Source organism: Mauremys reevesii, linkage group 4 (genome assembly GCF_016161935.1).
Source record: "Mauremys reevesii isolate NIE-2019 linkage group 4, ASM1616193v1, whole genome shotgun sequence".
Taxonomy (NCBI): Eukaryota; Metazoa; Chordata; order Testudines; family Geoemydidae; genus Mauremys; species Mauremys reevesii.
This window is the reverse complement of record NC_052626.1, coordinates 134,022,286-134,043,655: the sequence shown is the minus strand read 5'-3', so window position 1 is coordinate 134,043,655 and position 21,370 is coordinate 134,022,286. Positions and strand designations below refer to the sequence as shown.

Here is a 21,370-nt window from a genome sequence, read left to right as displayed (position 1 = left end):
CTGCTGATGTTTCACAGGATGGATCCAGTTCCCTCCATGCTCTGGGGAAGTTAAGGACTAGGTCCAAGTTTCCTGTATCTTTGTGGTCACACTCTGCTTTTTCATCTTTAAAGCTTTTCTTGTGGTTTTTCCACACAGTGCAAAATTTACCAGCCCCTCCCCGACATTACAATGCTGCATCCCGCTTCAAAACTGAACCGGATGCTCAATTCCGTCTACTGATCAGAAACAATTGTAAACCTTTCATCAAAAACAATGAGGAAAAAACCATGGAATTATAGAACTGTAGGGCTGGAAGGGGCCTTGAGAAGTCACCAAATACAGCCTCCTGCACTGAGGCAGGACCAAGTAAAGTTAGACCGTCCCTGATAGGTGTTTGTCTAATCTTGTTGTTAAAATCCTCCCATGATGGAACTGCCACAACCTCCCTTGGAAGCCTGTTCCAGAGCTTAACTAGAGAGTTAGAAAGTTTTTCCTAATAACCAACCTAAATCGGCCTTGTTGCAGATTAAGCATTGAATTGCGGCTTGTTCTCCATGTCCACTGAAGGGAGAACAATTGATCACTGTCCTCTTTATAACAGCCCTTAACATATGCCCAACCCTGGGAGAAAGGAGTGAGATAGCATCACGCTGTGGAGCTACTTGCCCCTTGGAGCAGGAATAGACACAGGAAGTCAAATTCCAAACACAGTGAAAGCTTATCCTGGGCAAAGTGAACCTCTCTCTGACAGCCCTCAAGGGTCAGGGCCGGCTTTATGACCCCTGGGGCCCGATTGGAATACTCCATGGCAGTCCGGGACTTTGGTGGCACAGGGTCCGCTCTGGGTTTTCCACAGCACCGAAGGACCCTCCGCCGTCAAAATGCCGAAGACCCCTGGACTGGGGCCCTCTTCGGAGCCCGATCCCAGGGAATTGGGTGAATAGGCTTAAAGCCAGTCCTGTCAAGGGTCCCCCTTTCAAACACAGGCCGCAGTGACACAGTTTAAAGGGGGGGGGGGGTCAATAGTTTCCCTGAAGCTGAATTGTTAGTAAAATAGACACTCCACAAGGTGGTGGTAGAGATTCAAAAATAAAGCTGGAGGCAGGAAGGTGGGTGTGTTCACATGCTGCCTTCTCCAGCTCTGGGCCCTAAGGGGCAAGGTCCGGCCTGCAGTCCCCACCCATACACGTGCGTGCTCTAAAAGCACCTCTTTCCCAGGGCCCGCAGTGCCGATCCACCTCCCAAAGAGGAGCGAGGAGACCGCTGGGTGCTGCACCCACCGCCCCTCCTGGTCTGGTCTATTCAGTTCAGTCTGTGTCCTTTAACATCACAAGTGCTCTAAGGCCAGGGCCACATCTCTGTGTCTACCACAGGCCCCTGCCCCCTGCCTCCCGCCCCTTGGTTGGGACACCCATGGAGACCAGACATCCTGACCAATGAGGCAGATGAAAACTGACATCCAATGGGACGCTTTGCATGTACTCTGTGGAGGAATTGTACACATAGAAACAAAGTGAGACTCTGCAACCTGCAGAACTTCATTACCCTGAGTAGCCTGCCCTGCAGCAGGCCAGGTATCTTACTGGGTCTGGCATCTTACACTCAGAGCACCCAGAAGGGACCTCTCAGCAATCACCCCAAGGTCCTGCCCCATCAGCAGCCGGCACCGATCTGCAAGAGACAGCAAAGCTAGACCCTCGCAACTACTAGCCCCCAGGAGCATTCACCTCCTTTGGAACAGCCAACTCCGTAACACCATTCAGCCCTCATCAGCGCTTTCCACCCTGAACGTACTTTATTCACATGAACTAAGTCTCCCGACACCCCCGAGGGTAAGCACTTCCCTTTTTAGAGAGGGGGGAACAGAGGCACAGAGCAGGGAGGTGATTTGCCCCAGGTCGCACACTGACTTTCAGCGGTAGAGCTGGAATTAGAACCCTAAAGAGCCTGGATCTCAGGCCTGTGCTCAAGCCACTAAACCATCCCAAACAAATGGCAAGTGAATCTCAGTGCTAGGTACACATGACCTCACCCACTCCCAGCTCACCTCCTAGGCTGGGGGCCCCAAACACGGCAGATCTCCAGTCGCTGTAACCCCTTCTTTGACTTAGAGCGGAGAACCTCACAGAACGGGAAAATGCCCCAGCTCATTTACATTTGTAACTCTGCCATGAGAGGAGAAAGCTCATTAAAGCCAGCTCTATCCTCAGCACAGAGGCCTGGGGCCAGGTTCCAATACCCTCCCGTGCATTGAGTAGTGCTTTATTGTGACAGTGGTCTCAGCCCATTGATTTCACCGGGGCGGCTCACATGGTAAGGTGCTATGCCAGTGGGACGAAAGGTGGCGGAATCAGGCTCATAAAAACAGAGAAGAACCTGCTGAAAGGTCTGCATCTCCCCATGGTTCTGAGGGATCACACCCTTTCCAGCCACCTTGCTACAGAAGCTCTTTCTAAATGGGTCTGGAGCCTCCATTACTTAGTCACCTCCTAGCTTCCCAGCTGGGAACATTCCCCCACCTGGCCTTTCACTTGTAACCTTTTACTTGTAATTTCCCAATTCGTTTATTTTTTCACTGAATAAAATAAAATCAAATGTGCTTTCGAAGAGGGGAGGAAGGGATCCAACCCACCAGACACCCAAGCTGCGATAAATGATCTGATTAAAAGGTTTTAAGAGATTACAGCATCTGAGTCAATGTCATCTGACAGCAACAGCTCTAATGGAGAATCAAAAATCATTTTTATTTGTGTATCTGATACGCTCAAAAAAGATGCGCGCCGGGAGCCACCTGAGCCCCCGGAAATCAATGGAGACTAATTGAAGATTCATAAAAATGAAAGGGATGTTCAATTCAATCAGCCTGTTGATTTATTGAAGAGGACGTTAGCAGCAAGGAGCCTGATTTCCTTAAAAGCCCAGGCTCCCCGCGGCGGCGATGAAGCCTGTAGGGAACAGAGAGTCCCCATCCCAGTGCCGCCTCTCTCTGCCTTGGAGGCAAAATACATCACAGGGGGTCTTCGACAGACAAGGGCAGATTTGAAGGACACCACTACCTCGCTTGGAAGACTAGCAGTTTCCCAGATGGTTACGGGCCCACTCCCACTGACTTCAATGAGGCACCATCAGGCCCTGTGTTATATACAGCCATAACTACAGATGTAGCTCCCCGCACTGCCTCGAGCAGTGGGTCTCAAACTTTTGTACTGGTGACCCCTTTCACATAGGGGGGTTGCACTCAGAGGCTTGCTAATAAAATTAAAAACACATATATTTAACATCATTATAAATGCTGGAGGCAAAGCAGGGTTTGGGGTGGAGCTGACAGCTCGCGACCCCTTCTGTAATAACTTCGTGACCCCCTGAGGGGTCCTGACCCCCAGTTTGAGAACCCCTGGCCTAGAACAATCATCACTGGTATTCTACTAGCACCATGAAGCTTGAAGGGAGATCCTGGCCCTGTTGCACGAGGCACTGTGCATGATCTTGGAGTGTGTCAGCAATGTGGGTAGGGGGCACAGTTTTTAGCACCCATTTTACCCTGGTGTCAATGACAACACAAAGACGCAAGAAAGGCAAAGGACAATCACTCGCCCCCGTCGCCCATGCTGTCAAATCCACAAAACCAAACTGGGGGAAAGAAATGACATATGCAAAGAGACAGTAGTCAAGTCACCTTAGGGGCTACTGGTAATCATAGTGGGGACATTTGCAAACCTAAGTGTGATTTTTAGGGGGATGGTATCTCCTGGCATAGAAATGCAGGGTGCTAAGCAGAATCTTGGGAGGCAGAGATGGAAATGACTTGCCAGGGCACCTAGTACATTCTCTGGTGATCAGTGCAAGGCTGTTTCCTACAGTACATTCTCCATCCGAATTATTCTTGGGGATGGAGTGTGTGGGGGTGTCCGTGGGCTGAGCAGCCCTGGGGGAGAGAGCATAACCTTAAAGAAAGGAAGACAGCGATTCCAGGAATCGGATGCTCCAGGGGTCAAAATGGCCCTATAGTAACTTTGGCAGCCCACCCCCTGCTGGCGGTGGTGACAGCACTGCACAATGGCCCTGTAGTGCTAGATGCTATGGGGCTGCTCTATTCCAGCCCTGCCCTTGAATACCCCCTACACTAGAGCTTGCAGGATGGGCCCCATAGGACAACACAGCTGTGCTACAGTCTGTTTGCCCTGGGGGGGAATTCTCCCCCCCCCCCCCCACCAGCCTAGCTATCTTTTACAATCTGGAGCACTGGCCCAGTCCCTCCCTAGCGCTCCTTTCCTGACAGGCTTCCTCCTCGAAGGGTCTCAGTTGTTGCTGACCTGCATCAGCAATAGACTCCTACCCAATGACCCTGGAACTGGCTGGGCTACACTGGCCAGTGAGTGGAAGGGGTGGAGACAAGGCTCCGCCCATTCTCCAGCTGCCTGCTCATGGGAGGAGCAGCAACCCAACCAATAGTCCCACTTACCCCTACACTCCTGGACCAAAATCCAGGTGGCTGCTGGAGGGGTGCCTGCAAGGTCCCTACTCCCTTATGTGAGTGCACAGCTCAAGTCAGAGCCTCTCTCACTAACAGAACATAGCTCTTTCCACAGGCTGGCAGGGCTGGTTGGGGAGATAGGCCTGCTCTGGTTCCAGGCCACAGGGTTTACTGTGACAGCAGAAGCATGACAGAACCATGCAGGGAAAGCAAACTGATCAGATGACATCCCCCAGGGACACTCCTGAATCAACAAAGAGACTCAACATAACATTCCTCAGTTAAGGTCTCTTACCAATTAGGTTAAACCAGGCAATATTCTCTTCCACCTCTTGCTGCAAAGCAGCCCTTGTATTTCTGAGACAAGCCCAGGGTTTCCAGCAATAGCAGAGAAGCAAGTTCTTACCTGGAGAAAAGAGAGTTTTGAGATACAAAGGAAGCAGATGTCCCAGCATACAATTGTTGCTTTGCTCACTATGGTGTCCAGTCTGGTTTATGGTGTTTCTATTTAGCCTACTGTGATTTAGACCACTAATCCACTAGAGAAAAATTCCCAATTTCTCAGCTCTCCTGCCCATACATTGGCTGCATTAGAGAGACGTGGCATTGGATGACAACACTGATCTTTGCCGTGTCAAGGTGTACAGCTATTCTTTGCTACCTTGCAGATATAGAAAAATAAAATGGTAGCCTGTATCAACACATCTCTCTTATTAACCTGTCTGTATATTACTGCTCCTATAACTTTTTTTGGGGTGGGGGGGTGGCAGGGGGGAAGGCTACATTCTGCAATAATTTATCTGTGGTTTGTACCTGTAATGGTTAGATGTTTAGTTACAGAATAAATAGATCAAATTAAAAATCCAACTGCTGAAGCTCGAAGTTGTGAACCAAGTTTGTAAGAACTTTTAAAATGTATTTGTTTCCAGTTATGCAAGTTGGAATTTGACAAGACAGAACATTAAATCTCAGAATCCACAGTCTCTTATTCAGGAACTTTCCCCCCTCCTTTCCTTATAAAGGAATTCCCCCTGTGACTTATAAATAGCATTTGACTTAAGTAGATGTAGAGGGTCCTGCCAGGGTTCAGTGCCATGCTCCGGTCACAGTAGTTTCAGAAGGAGCCAGTTTCCCTCCTGATGGGAGTTCAGCACATGATTGCGCCCATGGCTAGCTGCACCCAGCTGACTTCCAGCACAACACAAAATGGTTTCGTTAAACACCAAACACCCCTCCCTTCCCCACACCAAACTCTACTGTAACTAACTATTTGGACCCTAACCAAAAAGAGGATGTCTAACCCCCAATTACAAAAACCCGGTGGGATTCCACCTTCCCCAACAAAATATTGAAAACATAAGAAATTCCAACTCACAATCCACATGGCCAAACTCTTTCCCCCCAGGGGCAGTTTGAGCCCCCTCCTCTCCATGAAAACGCCAGCAAGATTAAGCATTTTTTTAAATCAGCCCATTGCAGAAGTTCATGCTCCATCAAATCCTGTTTGTAACCGGACAGGTGTGTCTAATCTAAACTGGATGGGAGCTAAAAACACAGAAAATGTTAGCAGCCTGGGTGTCCATTAACAAATAAAATTCAGCCCCTGGAAGGAGGCATATTTGGATGGATTTCAAGGTTTGAAATTCACCAGCTTTTTGGAACCAAGAAATCTTGGAGGCACTGAATCAACCTTTTCTTGTGGATTCAGTGCTGGTTACTGTGCATGTTGTTCTGATTTAGGCACTCAGATTCTATGCTGATGGTTAATCTCCAAAAACCTGTTAGAAGAACCTTACACTGTTTTCTAGGAGCAGATATTTATCAGAGACTTACCAACATGTGGCCCTATTCCCATAGTATTCTTGAATGCCCCCCAAACCTTAATTAAATGTATAGTCAATGCCCTGTGAGCTGTGGAAATACAAGTATCCTCCATGCTACAGATGGAGAGTCAAGGTACAGTCAGATAGAATGACCCTGCCCAAAGGTCACACTGAATCCATGGTAGAGCTGGGAACTGAGCCCAGAGCTTGCAATTCCAAATCCATCACGTTAACCACAAGAGCATTCTTCCTCTGTAGACTACCCTAAATGGGGCTCTGGTGGAACCAAGAAGCTTCAGCATGTGAGCTGACAATGCATGAAAATACATTAGGACCCAACTTGGTGAGATGCTGAGCACCTTTATAGCCCAGTGGCCTGGAGGGGACTGGACTAGATGACCTCTGAGGTCCCCTCCAGTCCTACAACTCTATCTTGCAGGATGGGGCCCTTGGTTTCATTGGTTTTAGGCATGCCAAGGGCACTCAGCAGGGGACAGAGCAATGGATTCTGGACAGGAAGTTAGTTTAGAACAGAGATTAAACTGGGGGTCGTGACCCCTCAGGGGGTTGAGAGGTTATTATGTGGGGATGGGGGTTGCGAGCTGTCAGCCTCCACCCCAAATGCACTTAACCTCCAGTTTTTATAATAGTGTTAAATATTAAAAAAAAGTATTTTTAGTTGGGGGGGGGGTTGCACTCAGAAGCTTGCTGGATGAAAAGGGTTACCAACACAAAAATGTTTGAGAACCACTGGTTTAGAAACAGGGAGGGCATGACCAGAAGAGCCTAAGGCAATATTCTGACTGTTTACTCTTATTTCAAATGGAATCCATAAAAAAAAAAATCAAACCCACACCCACTCAACAGGAGTGAATACCTACAGGGCTATAAACATCACTGAGTACACGGCAATATAATCAATTGCTTTGGGGTCTTTTCAGTCATGCTTTATATCAAAACAACCCACTGGGGTATATATAGCCCGGCACAAACATCTCTTAAAAATAAATAATTTTACATTATAAAGAACCCACTTAAAATAAGTAGAGACAAAACACTCCCTTAATGCTCCTTTTGCAGCCCCTCCCTGCTGTGAGTGTCCTGCTGGCCTTCTTGCCTCCTTCCAGTTAAGTCAATAAGGAAAAAAACAGCCACTGGCAGAGCTTTTGAAAACTGCCAATGCAGGGCCAGGACACTGGACTATCACTTCATACAGCAGAGCTTTCTAGTGGGCCAGATGCAAAACCCACTGAAGTCAGATTTCCTGGTAAAAATCAATGGATTTTTGGTTACATTGCTACTGAAATGGACGAGAAAGCTCTGACTCGCTTCAGTGCAATTCAGTGACTTTCACTCTTTGCAGTCAAGCTTCATCGTGCTTGTAGTCAAGCTCCACTCCACTGTGATTAGTTTCCACTGTGCTGAACGTTGCAGTTGGAAGGGTGGGAAGAGAAGCTATTACTTGGGTGGTTCTATGGAGTGAGAAAAGGGGGGCAGGAGGGGAACCTGGCTCCCACTCTTACCCACAGCTTCTCTCCTCACAGAGAGGAACTAGCCCACTCTGGCAGTGGGAAGTGGAGCTGATCTTTCTACAACTGTTCCCACTGGAATGACGACCTTCTAAAGGAACCCTATGCTGCTGGCACCTCCTGCAACTGCAGCTGATGAAAACAGACTATACTCCTAGATGGAAGGAAAGATGGGGAGGAAGAGGGGATTTTCTTTGCTTAGATCCCCTATAACACAACTCTACTTGCAGGTCCAGATATTGCCGTGTACTCAGCACCCACACCTGCGGCCAGGTGTCCAGAAAAGCTCAATCCCGTTTAGGCAGCTAAACAGGGGCGAGATTTTCTCAAGGGCTCAGCACACAGTGGCTCTTGGTATGCTGCCAAGTGATTTTGTAAATCTGACGAAGCAACCGAAGTGCACCCCACATACTCGGCAATCTTGAAGTATCTGGCCATTTATTCTTGGTGCCTAAATAGGAACCAAGATCTTTTGGAAATCTGGCCCATGGTGACATATTTCTTGTTAAATGAAGCTATGTTGGAGTTCAAGGTTGTATAGATCAAGATCAAGAACAGGCTGCAACTATATAGGTCCATAATGTGAGTAACAGAACAGAAAACAGGAACTGGGAGGTGGCTCCTAACAGGACACAAGAGTCTCTTGGAAATGTACAGAACTGCAAAGCTGAGTGCCTCTGGGACCTTGCCAGGAGCCTGAAGGTCACGCATTGTTTGCATAATCATTTGCAATCATCATCGCTCTGCCCTGAAATATTTGCCTCTATGTGATAGATGAACAGGAACGGTTCATTGGCATTCACCAGCAATTTTAAGGACAAATCCTGGTTCCATTAAAATCCCTGAGACCAGAATTTGGTGGTTAATCACTTTCGCCCTATCACATGGAAAAAAGGCATCCGCAAACTGCACCACTGACTGCTGCTGGTCTGCAATGCAAGTAACCACCGCCCCATACTGCACACAGCAAAACAGCAGGCCTATGCACAAGCAGCATGGGAGATCTTACAGGAATAAAATGCCACTATGCAGACAGTAGAAATAGCATCACTGTATTCCTACCCTCCCTGTGCCCCCACAGTAATGTCTTCCAGGCATTTGCGCTCCTGTCTGTTCCTCTCGAGTGATTACGCTGACAGCAACATCACTGCAGAATTCTTGAAGCATAATCCACAGACGTGCACAAAGCATTCCCAACACTCCCATAGACTTTCCTCTTCTAGACAGCCATCTGCCTCATGCAGAAAGACTGCCACGCACATCAATTCCTTCCCAGTTGGCTGGACTAGGAACTGAATCACAGCTACACTGAAGACCGATGCCTACAGTCGGCAGCCTGCCGAGCATAGATTTATTGCTGCCCACATTGAGAAGAGGTTCACTCACAGCCGGTCAGTGGACTAGATAGCACCAGATTCAATAGCTCCTCAAGACAGTGTGTTAAAACGTAATTCAGATTCCACTCCAGAGAAGGATGTTCTCTACTAGTGCATACGTATGGAGGGAGGATTGGACAAGAGCATGCTTATCTATGAGCACCTTATAATGTGTGCAAGGGAGAAAAGACCACAGGCTACATTTTCTGATGCTTCCAGCTGCATTTGTGAGGCAATGGGATCCAATGGATAGAGCCCTGAATTGGGAGCAACAATTTTGGGCTCTGCAACAATTTCTGCTTATCACTTTGGGCAAGTCATTCCATCTGCCTGTGCTTCATATTACCCAGCTGCAAAAAAGTGGATGGTGCTGCTTACTCACCCCACTGAAGCACTCTGAGATCTATGGATGGGAAGAATTCCTACAGAAGCTTTGTGAACTTTCCTCAGCTACTTAATTTCGCCAGTCGTCTCAAACTGATTTTGAATCTAACGAAAATTCCAAATCTTCCAGAAGTCAACACAGCGCTCCTGGCTGGCCTCACCTAGAGTGACCAGACAGCAAGTGTGAAAAATCGGGACAGAGGGTGGAGGGGTAAAAGGAGCCTATACAAGAAAAAGACCCCAAAATCGGGACTGTCCCTATAAAAATCGGGACATCTGGTCACCCTAGCCTCACCCCACATGGTCTCATCCTTGCCAGCAGTCTCTCTGTCTCATACGCACACCCATCATTTATTGTCTGTACGTCAGCTTTTCCACCATACCCAAAACATTTATTTCTCCAAAACTATTGCTAATAACGACGAATACATTGTTTCCTCCGGTACGGCTTTACCAATTCCAACACATGTACTCCTCTAATACTGTACAAGACTGTACCAAAGAAAAAAAAAGATGTACCTCCATATTGTACATAGTTGTATATACAAAGTACAATTTTACACAGTTTTTTCAAAAGTAAATATGTACACCATGTATATATTGGTGTAGAAGACATGAAACAATGGAAATTGCCTTAAGAACATTTCATCCCAACCCATTAAACAGCGGCTGTTAATAAAAACAAAAAGAACAATGCACTGTACGAACCCTAGCCCACCTTTGTGAGATTAGGAAAAAAATTTTTTTTTTAAAAGATTGCTGGATTGCAGTCAAACTTTCTAACATACAGTAGAATCACAACACCACTGCTATTGTTTAAATTTGTGAGTTTCATCCATGGCTCTATTTTGGCTACATTTCTCATAGCTGGTCTTTTAAAGAACCTGTTGATTACAAGTATTGCTCCAGCAGTTTGGCACACTCCAAGCCCAGGTCCAGGGAACTCAGATTATGCAGATTATAGCACTCTGCCTCTAGAGAAAGGCTGGTGAAGTTCACTTATTACAGTGCTGCTAAAATAAAAGGTCTGTATAATTTCCATTGCAAACTGCTGAATGTTTACCCTGCATTGAGACTTGGACTATCAAGTATTTGCACAGAAGGGACTCTTCCTCTTGTTCATCCGTTTTTGGAAAAACCTGGAAATCCATTTGCCCCGAACAATGTTACTGGAGGTACAGCATGAGAAACTCCAATTTTTCCAGTTTTTAAATGGCTGCTTTGGCTCCCCCTAGATCAACTGAAATGCAATCTTAGATCAAAGATTGGAAAAAATCCATTCATCTCCTTTTTGGCATTTGTAGGTGAACAGGCTGAGGTGAATGTTTGACAAGCAGCTACAGCACACCCAGCAATTTGTGCGTTACACAGCAGACTGATTATAATGGCTCCCTTGAGCCTTTGTGTGGGCACAAGAGGGGGGTCAAGTATCATTTCCCAGTACAGGTGGTTGCACATAGAAAGAGATGATGTGGGAGGGAAAAATACCTTGAGAGATGATCGGTCAGGCTGAAACCAAAGTGGAATTACACCCACCACCAAGTGCTTATTGCCTCCTCTCGCCCAGACGTGGGAAGCATTCAGCACAGAATGAGCTTTAAATCCTAACATTAAAGAATTGTTTCCTTTTGTGAAGTCCTCTCTCTCTTGCTGGTTCACTAAAGACACCCATGAGTTACCTGTCCCCATGTGTGTAGTATTAGTTATCAGGAATGTCCAGCCAATGCCAGATGATTTCACAGAAAGGTTTTTTTTTTAAAAAGAACCAAAACATTGTTACAACTAGTTTCTGTTCTGAATGCTCCCTGCAGCCTGTTTCTGGGGTTTTATTTTCATGTTAGCTTCACAGTTATCCTAACTGGTGGCATATGGCCCAAGGAAAACATATTTGTGTTTTGGAACAAGTCCCTATGGCGTCAGGGCTCGATCCTACTAAATGCTGAGTCCATAAGACCCAATCCAATAAATCAACAAGCACATTCACAACTTCAGAGAGACTATTCACATGCTTAAAGTTAAGCACATGCTTATTGGTTTGCTAGACTGGGGCCAGAGTACTCAGCATTTGCCGAGACCTATTGAACAAATTGTTTAAATAGATATTTACCCATCCCTAGCTACTTTATTAGAGCATTAGACCCTCCTGGGGAAATAATCTGCCTTAAAAAAGCCACAATGTATGTTTCGTTAATTGACAGAGCCAGTTCAGTCTATCAGGTAGACACATGTATACAGAATTTGTAATGTGCTTGCTACAGGGAAGCATAGTTCTGCCGAAAAATTCAAGAGCGCGCTCTCACACACAACCCTGTGTCCCAAAGCCCACTCCACGTTCAATTAAGTGTTGAAGTTCTAACCAACATGCAAAAGAAAGAGTGAAGACAAACTCCACCTTTAAACCATCCCTTTGTCCAATACTGCAGAGCTCTCCCCGATGTGGGGAATGCATCTTAGTGATAAATTTACCCAATACCGAGGTACAACAAGATGGGGAGGCTCAAGGGATAGAATTTCCTGCCTGAACTCTCAAGAGCTATGATTTTCTGAGTTTGTCAGAACTTTGTAATCGGAACACAGAAATGTGCAAGAACACTTACATTAAGAAAGAACATATGAGGTATTCTTCACAGGAAGCCCGAAGACTCTCTCCTTTTAAACAGGCATCAAAATATATTCAGGAGAATTCTTGCACTGTCACAGTGTACTGTAATTATCTAATGGTTTTCTTTGCAATCAAACATCCAGTACAGATAAAGTGAAAATGTTTTGGTCATGTCATTGTTTTGAGAGACAGACTAATTTTAGAGCTCACATTACCACAGAGAGGCAGAAATTTAGCAATCAAAGCACAACGCCCAACACCCAACCAGGGATGGGAAAAATACAAGGTTGGTGCTGCAAAAACTATTGACCGATCACCTAAAACTGTATTTTATTTTCAAAAGTTTTCCTTTGGATTATTCTAATCCATCATTTGATAAGTGACAGGATTTATGTTCTTACAGAGTATTGCCAAGCAGACATACATTATTCCAGTTATCAATGCTTCTTTTCTTTAAAGGGATATACCATTAATCTGACACACAAGTAACTGCATCTCTCTGGGAGATCAAATATTTCTTCTGGCCAGGAAGTAACATATAAACCTCCCCATCTGCCACACTGTATATTGTTCCGCCATGCCATGTTGATCTCTTCAGTAGGCTGCCCAGTGGGCACAGTCTTTTCCAGTTTTCCCTCTCCCAACAAATGGTAACACTTTGTGGCAAACTATCCTCCTGCCCCACAGAGTTCACAGCATGAAGTAGACGAGCCACAAGTGGCTTTTCTAGGTGTTTCTTGCTGGTTAGATAGGCCCAGACAACATGGAAGAGAAAAGATGCCCCTCTGACTGCCACGTTACTAGGTGTACGTTTTCAGTGCAAGTCACAGTGCACACCGAAATTCCAGTTGATTTGCACAGGATATTGTTTATCCTTGTAAGTTCTTATTCCTCTTGTCAGTAGGATCTTCCCAGTGTTGTGCTCACTACAGACAGGCATAGTAATTCCATACACAGACAATGGCTGTTATAGTAACCTGAAGTGTTGGGGTTTTTTAAACCTTATTTCCACTCATTTTGTGAGCTCTGAAGACATGAGATCTTGTCATAAGATGCCTTGTATGGCTGGATGTCATCCCTTGGAAACATGAATGCAAAGCATAAGATAAACTAAAAAAAAATAAGGCATTGCAAAGAATGAGTGAAAGTGAATTTACAAAGAGATCCTGTTCTGTTCATTTCCTGTGTAGTGACATGCATTCCCTTTGGCCAGTCATGATCCCCCAAAAATAAAATGTTTCCCACAAAGCTTTGCCTGAGTGAAAAATAAATCATTAGTTGCTTTTTAAAATTATTAGTTTACAAAAAGAGAGACAGATTCCTTGGTGCTAGGAATCCGTCTGAACCTGAGAGCAACCGAGCTGGTCACACAGTTGGATTTCATTCCCTTTGATATGGACAGGTTAAGATCTGACAGAAGCAACACACAGTGCAGTGTTTCCAAAAGATAAGGGTTGTTAAATGTTAATTAAGGAAATAAACAATTAAAATGGTCCCAACAAATCTTTTTCAGGGGTTTCTTTCTCCTGTAGTCCATGAACTTCTCATGTCTCCATAATTTAGGGCACAGAGAAAAATCAGTCCTTTTTACACAAGCATTAATACAAAAAAATCTTCTCTTTCAAAGAGATTGAAAAACAGTGTCTATGCAAGTAACCTCCTTTAAAAGGAATTAGAAGTGGATGTTTAAGGCCAACTTGTTCTTAGAGATGCAACATACCTTGTTTTTATTACAACGCTCATTAAAAATCACAATCTGCATTAAACCATGAAGTTAAGGTGTGATTCAGGCCCACAAAAATCAAAGGACACTCAACTAGAGTGAGGAAGAGTCCCCTTTCTTATGTTGTTCTTGCTTGAGTAACTACAACAAGAACATAAATGGTAGGACTATTCAAACTCCAGCAATATTTGGGCATGATGGGCAAAGTAAGGATGGAAAGTCAGTTGCAAGATCCCTTGGTCTAGTGGGGCTGAGAGACTCATTACCATAACACAGCATGTGCCTTTCTTTTTGCCATTTTTCCCCCTTCATTAAATATATGGCAGCATTCTGGAAAATATATTGCCATGAAAGTACAGAAAAGTCTGCTAGCAGCTGAAGCAGTCACAGTCTGTCATACACATATATACTATGAAGTCACTAATTTGTCAGTAAAATCCCTTGGAGGCATGATGGTTTATCATAGAAATATGTATTTAAGCAATTTAGGAGCTGGACACTGTAGTGCCAATCACCCATAGAGCATGTTCCCACCTTTCTCTTTACGCTGGGGTCCTCCACAATAGTTCATAGTGGTGAGAGCCATAGAACAAAGTCTTTACAAATCAAAAACAGGGCCAAGCTGCAAGGAGTTTCAGAATCAAGCTTTAGGGATGTTCAGAAGTGGGGTTTCGGTTTGAGCCCATCTCAATTCATGTTCCAGTTAGGAAATGCCACTCCGGTGAGAGCACAGCAGCTGGTTTGCAGAAGGTAAATCGTTTTTACATTCCACCTTCCAAGTTCCCACTGAACAGCACATGCTACATTGGCTAACGCCCTGAAAGTTTCATTTTAAAAGAACAAAGCTGCTTTTAAATCTGGGAGCACCAAAACAATTGCACGGTGGACATACTCAGCAATTCTATTTTTTTCTCTCCTAAAACTCAGACACAGATTTGTTTTATTTAAATCTGCACCAACACACAACACGGAACTCATGTTCCAAAGCTGAGAATTTGTCATGACAAGTTTCAATCAAGGGGAGCTTGACATGGCTAAGAGCTAAGACTGCTGAAAGAGAGAGGATGTAATGGAAATCAAGACAGACCCTTAACAGCAGTGGCACCAGCAGGAAATGTAATAATGCACAAGAATCAGGCATGTCCAAGCTCCACATAACTAGTGGTACCAAAACATGCAGTAGACTAAAATCTATTGGATTGTTTCCCTGTGGCAAATATATAAGTCATTACACCAGTATCCAAAACATGGCACCACTGAGTACTTCTCTCAGTGGCCAAACACGAACAAGGCGTCAACTATAAACTGAGAACCAATTCATCAGTCCTTTGTGTTGGCCTCACCACTTTCACAGTGACCTGATGTTCAATTTTCTGTCTGTATTTCATAAGCAAGGTATGCTGATGTGGTGTGCATGTGGCAAGGCTTAACTACCCATGTCTTCACTCCCAGGGAGTGCTCCTGCCAGTAACGACTTACAAACTAACCTTCAGCAGAAGTCCAAAACTAGTTAAATAGGAATTTTCACATGTCTTAATATAGTCCCCTCATTTGAAACAACAAAATTATATCCACAGTGGGGCTTCTAGTTCAGACAGTACAGGACTTGTCAGTAGGCTGTTGAGATGCAGAAGCAGCAACACCAGGGCTTGTGGCATTTGTTTTGGGGAAAACTGCAGGCTTCGGCCTCGTTGCTGGAGGTTTAACCTGGGCAGCCATTTTGACTGATTTCACGGGCCTGAAGGCGCATGGGATGTCACCAGCAGTGCTGGCGCTCCGCTGGAATGCTGGTTCGGAGTCCTTAAGAATCTGAGTATGCAGAGGGCTGGAAGGTTCTGAGGTGGGTGCCACAACAGGGGAGGTTTTCAAAGGCTCCAGGGTGTCGAGGACAACGTCTGGTGTGTGCTTTACACTGCTTTGCCTTTCCAACTCCCGCAGTTCATTCAGAGCAGTGTTCATGGTAGCTTCAATGTCCTGCAAAGATTTAAAAAAAGACTGAAATGATTGCAGAGGCCAGATACACGTAAACAAGCACACAGTTCTGTAGGAGTCAATTTCAGAGAGAGTTCATTTTTCTTCAGCTCCAGGGGTCAGCAAATCATCGGCAGCTAAGGGTTAATAGGACCTTAATTACCATAAAGCAAAACCAGTGTTAGACTGTACATGCTAGAGCTATTGACTGTATTTAGCTGCACATACAGAAATCATTTAGTGATACAACATTAACCAGCAGTAGGGAACAAACTAAACAAGAATTTTTTTTCTAAGGCTAATTTTATGCTTTGTTATTCCTGAATTCTCTTATGTTTTCACCAGGACATCAAAGACACAAATAAAATCCCTCCTGGGCTGAACTACAGAGGAAAAAAACCTGCAGTTTCAATTGATATGGATCTATTCTTGTCTTTCTTTTTTTGATAAACAGAAGGATAATCCTCCAAAACGGTACTGTGGAGAGTAACTCCTTGAAAGGATGAAATCATGCTGTTCACTGCTTCCTACATCCTTTAAGGGTGATAGCATCCCAAGATGCTGGAGTTTGCATGGGTTACCTATCCATCTCATTGGATCTGCACATATGCAAAGGCTGGTATCCCCCACGAAGACATCACACTGGACCTGTAAATCATAGAGCTTTTAAAATCCATTAAAGATATTGGAGACATATGTAAAAAAGAAGTTGTTAGCATTTCCCTTCCAGCTTACAGAATACTCTAGGTATTAAACGAGGAGGTATAGAGAACTTCATGAGACCAATAATAAATGTTAAGTCAGTGGGGTTTAGTCTCAGCTATATTGAGACGTACAAGTTTGCTAAGACCTCAGCTATGGGTTGGAGTCCATTGAGTCTACTGTCCATGAACAGAATTCATATTAGAGTGGAATGGTTTAACTTTTCCATGACTCAGTTTAGCTACAACTTTTTAGCTTCCTTGGAAGCTTTGTTAGGTGCAGGGGGAGGTAAATCAGTCAAGGAGTGGTAGAGGGAACCAGAGACGGAGGCTTGACACCTCCTACCACATACCAAGACCAAAGAGGTTTCAAGAAACACACAACTATGAAAGATATGTAAAAATGTAAGATGATTATTAGTGTCTGAACTGACATATATGACATGACACAAAAGGGAGCACTCACTTAATGCAGTCCATTTAAAAAAAAAAACGTTTGTTTCCACTAGAGAATTATGAATTACTGGACTTTATATTCTGGCAAGAGACTGAAGAGAAAAACTAAGTGAGAGTTTAATTGAAAGACAGATTGATTTGTGTCAACCAAACCTCAAGAAAAAAAATGTCAAGACAATGAGACCTGTACATTACCTTCTCACAGAACAGAGCAGGCTAAAGATACAAGAGCAAAATATAGGCCCCCCTTCCTCCCTCCCCCCACAAAAAAACAAAACAAAACCCCAACAGAGGATGTAACAGATATTCACTTAGAATCTGGGCAAAAGGCCCATGTTTACATTACAATAACCCAATATCAAGTATAAAATATCTACCACCACTGATTTGCCTGTAAAAAGGTGTTTTATTCATTTTCACCTACCCACTCCTTTTGGGGTGCTTTTGAAATCATGTCACTTTTGGTTCCGGAAGACTGTAGAAAAGACGGTTACTCACCGTAGTAACTGTTGTTCTTCGAGATGTGTTGCTCCTATCCATTCCATGTAGGTGTGCGCGCCGCGCGTGCACGGCTCTCCGGAACATTTTTACCCTAGGAACTCCGGCGGGCCGGCTGGCGCCCCCTGGAGTGGCACCTCTATGGCGCCTGTTATATACCCCAGCCGGCCCGTCCGCTCCTCAGTTCCTTCTTGCCGGCTACTCCGACAGTGGGGAAGGAGGGCAGGTCTGGAATGGATAGGAGCAACACATCTCGAAGAACAACAGTTACTACGGTGAGTAACCGTCTTTTCTTCTTTGAGTGATTGCTCCTATGCATTCCAACGTAGGTGATTCCCAAGCCTTACCTAGGCGGTGGGGTCGGAGTGAGACGTGGCCGAGTGTAGGACCGCCGAGCCAAAGGCTGCATCGTCTCGAGACTGTTGCACCAATGCGTAGTGGGCAGTGAAGGTGTGTACCGAAGACGAGGTGGCCGCCCGACAGATGTCCTGGATGGGGACATGGGCCAGGAAGGCGGCCGAAGAAGCGTGCGCTCTGGTCGAATGAGCGGTGAGGCGGCAAGGGGGGACGCGAGCAAGCTCGTAGCACGTTCGTATACATGACGTCACCCAGGATGAAATCCGCTGCGAGGATACCGGCTCGCCTTTCATGCGATCGGCGATCGCATGAAAAACAGCTGGGTCAAACGCCAGAAGGGCTTCGTCCGGTCGATGTAGAAAGCGAGGGCCCTGTGGACGTCCAGGGTGTGGAGCTGCTGCTCATGAAGTGAGGCGTGCGGCTTCAGGAAGACGACCGGGAGGAAGATCTCCTGGTTGAGGTGGAAGGCCGACACCACCTTGGGGAGGAAGGCCGGGTGCGGTCGAAGCTGCACCTTATCTGCATGGAAGACGGTATACGGGGGCCCGGCCATCAGGGCGCGGAGTTCCGAGACTCGTCTGGCGGATGTAATTGCCACGAGGAAGGCCGTCTTCCAGGTGAGATAAAGCAGAGAGCACGTGGCGAGGGGCTCGAAGGGTGGTCTCATCATCTGGGCCAGAACGAGGTTCAAATCCCAGGTCGGGGCAGGAGGACGTACCGGCGGGTACAGATGGTCTAGACCTTTAAGGAAGCGGGCAACCATCGGGTGAGAGAAGACAGACCGACCTTCAATGGCGGGCCGAAAGGCCGCCAGAGCCGCCAGGTGCACCTTCAGGGAAGAGATCGCAAGACCTTGACCTTTCAGGTACCAGAGGTAGTCGAGGATGGTCGAGATGGGAACCAAGAATGGGTTAAGACCTCGCTGGTCGCACCAGAGCGCGAAGCGTTTCCACTTCGCGAGGTAGGTAGAGCGCGTCGAAGGCTTTCTACTTTCGAGCAGGACTTGTTGCACCGCCGACAAACAACCCCTCTCTGCGTCGGTCAACCACTCAGGAACCAAGCTGTAAGATGCAGCGACTGCAGGTTCGGGTGACAAAGCCTGCCGAGGTGCTGAGTGATGAGGTTCGGCCATAACGGAAGGGGAATGGGATCCCAGACAGCTCGAGCAGCAGGGTGTACCAGTGCTGTCTCGGCCAGGCCAGAGCGACGAGTATTACGCGGGCCCTGTCCCTCCGAAGCTTGAGTAACACTCGGTGCACGAGTGGAAACAGGGGAAACGCGTAGAGGAGGGGATCCGTCCACGACAGGAGGAACGCATCTGAAAGAGAGCCCGGAGCTTGACCTTGGTACGAGCAAAACTTGGTGCACTTCCTGTTGACCCTGGAGGCGAACAGGTCTATCTGGGGAAACCCCCACCTCTGGAAGATTGAATAAGCCACATCCGGGCGAAGGGACCACTCGTGGGAGGCGAACGACCTGCTGAGATGGTCCGCCAACGTGTTCTGCACCCCCGGCAGAAAAAACGCTTCGAGGCGAATCGAGTGGGTCACGCAAAGGTCCCATAGGAGCATCGCTTCTCTGCAGAGCGGGGAGGATCGGGCTCCGCCCTGCTTGTTTACGTAAAACATTGCTGTAGTGTTGTCCGTGTACACCGCTACAGAGCGGTCCTGCAGGTGGGCCCGAAAGGCGAGACACGCCAAGCGGATCGCTCTCAACTCCCGGACATTGATGTGGAGGGAGAGCTCCTGGGCCGACCAGAGACCCTGGGTGTGCAGGCCGCCTATGTGAGCACCCCAGCCGAGTGCCGAGGCATCTGTGGTCAGTGTGACCGACGGGCGAGGAGGGCGGAACGGGACCCCTGCGCAGACAATCTCCGGATCCAGCCACCAGGTGAGCGACTGGAGAGTGGGCTTCGTAACCGTAACCACCATGTCTATGCTGTCGCGGTGGGGTCGGTACACCGATGACAGCCACATCTGGAACGGGCGATGCCGCAGCCTTGCGTTCGCGGTCACAAACGTGCACGCCACCATGTGCCCCAGCAGGTGCAGGCAGGATCGCACCGTCGTTGAAGGGAAGGTCTGCAGGGCCCGTATGAGCGAGACCATCGTCTCGTGCCGAGGACGAGGGAGGCAGGCTCTGGCTAAATTGGAGTCGAGCACCGCTCCTATGAACTCCACCCTTTGAGCTGGAGTTAGGCTGGACTTCTCGGTATTGATTAGGAGGCCTAGTGAACGGAACAGATACCGGGTTTCGGTCACCTGAGCTGCTACCAGCTCTTGGGAGCGACCACGAATCAGCCAGTCGTCGAGATACGGGTACACATGTATCCGACGACGGCGGAGGGCTGCGGCTACGACTGCCATACACTTGGTGAACACCCTCGGTGCGGTGGAGAGGCCGAAGGGCAGTACCGCAAACTGGTAGTGAGCTTCGTTGACCACGAAGCGCAGCTAGCGTCTGTGGGGGGGGTAAATTGCCACATGAAAGTATGCATCCTTCATGTCGAGGGCGGCAAACCAGTCTCCCGGATCCAAGGAAGGAATGATGGCCCCCAGGGTCACCATACGAAACCTGAGCTTGCTCAGGTGTCTGTTGAGCTCCCGGAGGTCCAAGATGGGACGAAGACCTCCTTTCGCCTTGGGGATGAGAAAGTATCTGGAATAGAATCCCCTGCCCCGCCTGCTGCGAGGCACCTCCTCTATAGCACCCACGCTCAACAGAGTCTGGACCTCTTGTAGGAGGACTTGCTCATGAGAGGGGTCCCTGAAAAGGGACGGGGAAGGTGGGTGGGAGGGAGGGGGCGAAACAAACTGCAGGCGGTAGCCGTGCTGGATGGTGTTGAGGACCCAGCTGTCGGACGTTATAGAGCATCACGCCTGGAGGAAGCGGGAAAGGTGATTTGAAAATAATAGGGATGGATCCTGGGGGGAGAGTGGCGGGCCGTCCTCGGGCGTCCCGTCAAAAGGCCGGTTTCGGGCCCTGAGGGGCCTTGGAGGGGCCCTGGGTCTGGTTACGCCTACCCCCCGACGGCCTGCGGCGGTAGGGGGCCGTCCGGCGATTGTTAAATGGCCTAGACCTTGCCTGGGTGAAGGGCCGGTAGGGCTGCTGCCGGAAAGGCCGTCTCTGGGTGGCCGGCGTGTGCATGCCGAGAGTCCGGATAGCAATCCTCCCGTCCTTCAGGGTCTGAATTCTCGAGTCCGTTTTTTCTGAGAATAGACCCTGTGCATCGAACGGGAGGTCCTGGAGGGTGTATTGTACCTCCGGCGGCAAGGTGGAGGATTGCAGCCAGGCAATGCGCCGCATGGTTATTCCAGACGCCATAGTCCTGGCTCCTGAGTCAGCGGAGTCCAAGGCTGCCCGAATTAGGGTCCTGGAAGCCGTCCTGCCCTCGTCCAGGAGCGCCGAGAATTCCCGGCGGGAGTCTTGCGGGGTCAGCTCCGAAAATTTTCCTAGGCACCCTAAGATGTTGAAAGTGTACCTGGACAGGAGCG

General features: G+C 47.4%; 1 protein-coding gene across 8 annotated transcripts in view; it reads right to left on the bottom strand.

The window, feature by feature from the left end:
* Positions 1 to 12,483: 12,483 nt before the first annotated feature.
* Positions 12,484 to 21,370, bottom strand: part of SRGAP2 (SLIT-ROBO Rho GTPase activating protein 2) — a 218,487-nt gene continuing 209,600 nt past the window's right edge. For 7 of the 8 annotated variants that reach the window (XM_039534418.1, XM_039534420.1, XM_039534421.1 and 4 more), the window contains one exon: positions 12,484 to 15,867. In XM_039534418.1, the coding sequence (XP_039390352.1) occupies positions 15,484 to 15,867 (384 nt within the window). In that variant the 3' untranslated portion in view covers positions 12,484 to 15,483. The remainder of the gene's footprint in view (positions 15,868 to 21,370) is intronic. The other variant, XM_039534424.1, reaches the window with a different exon arrangement.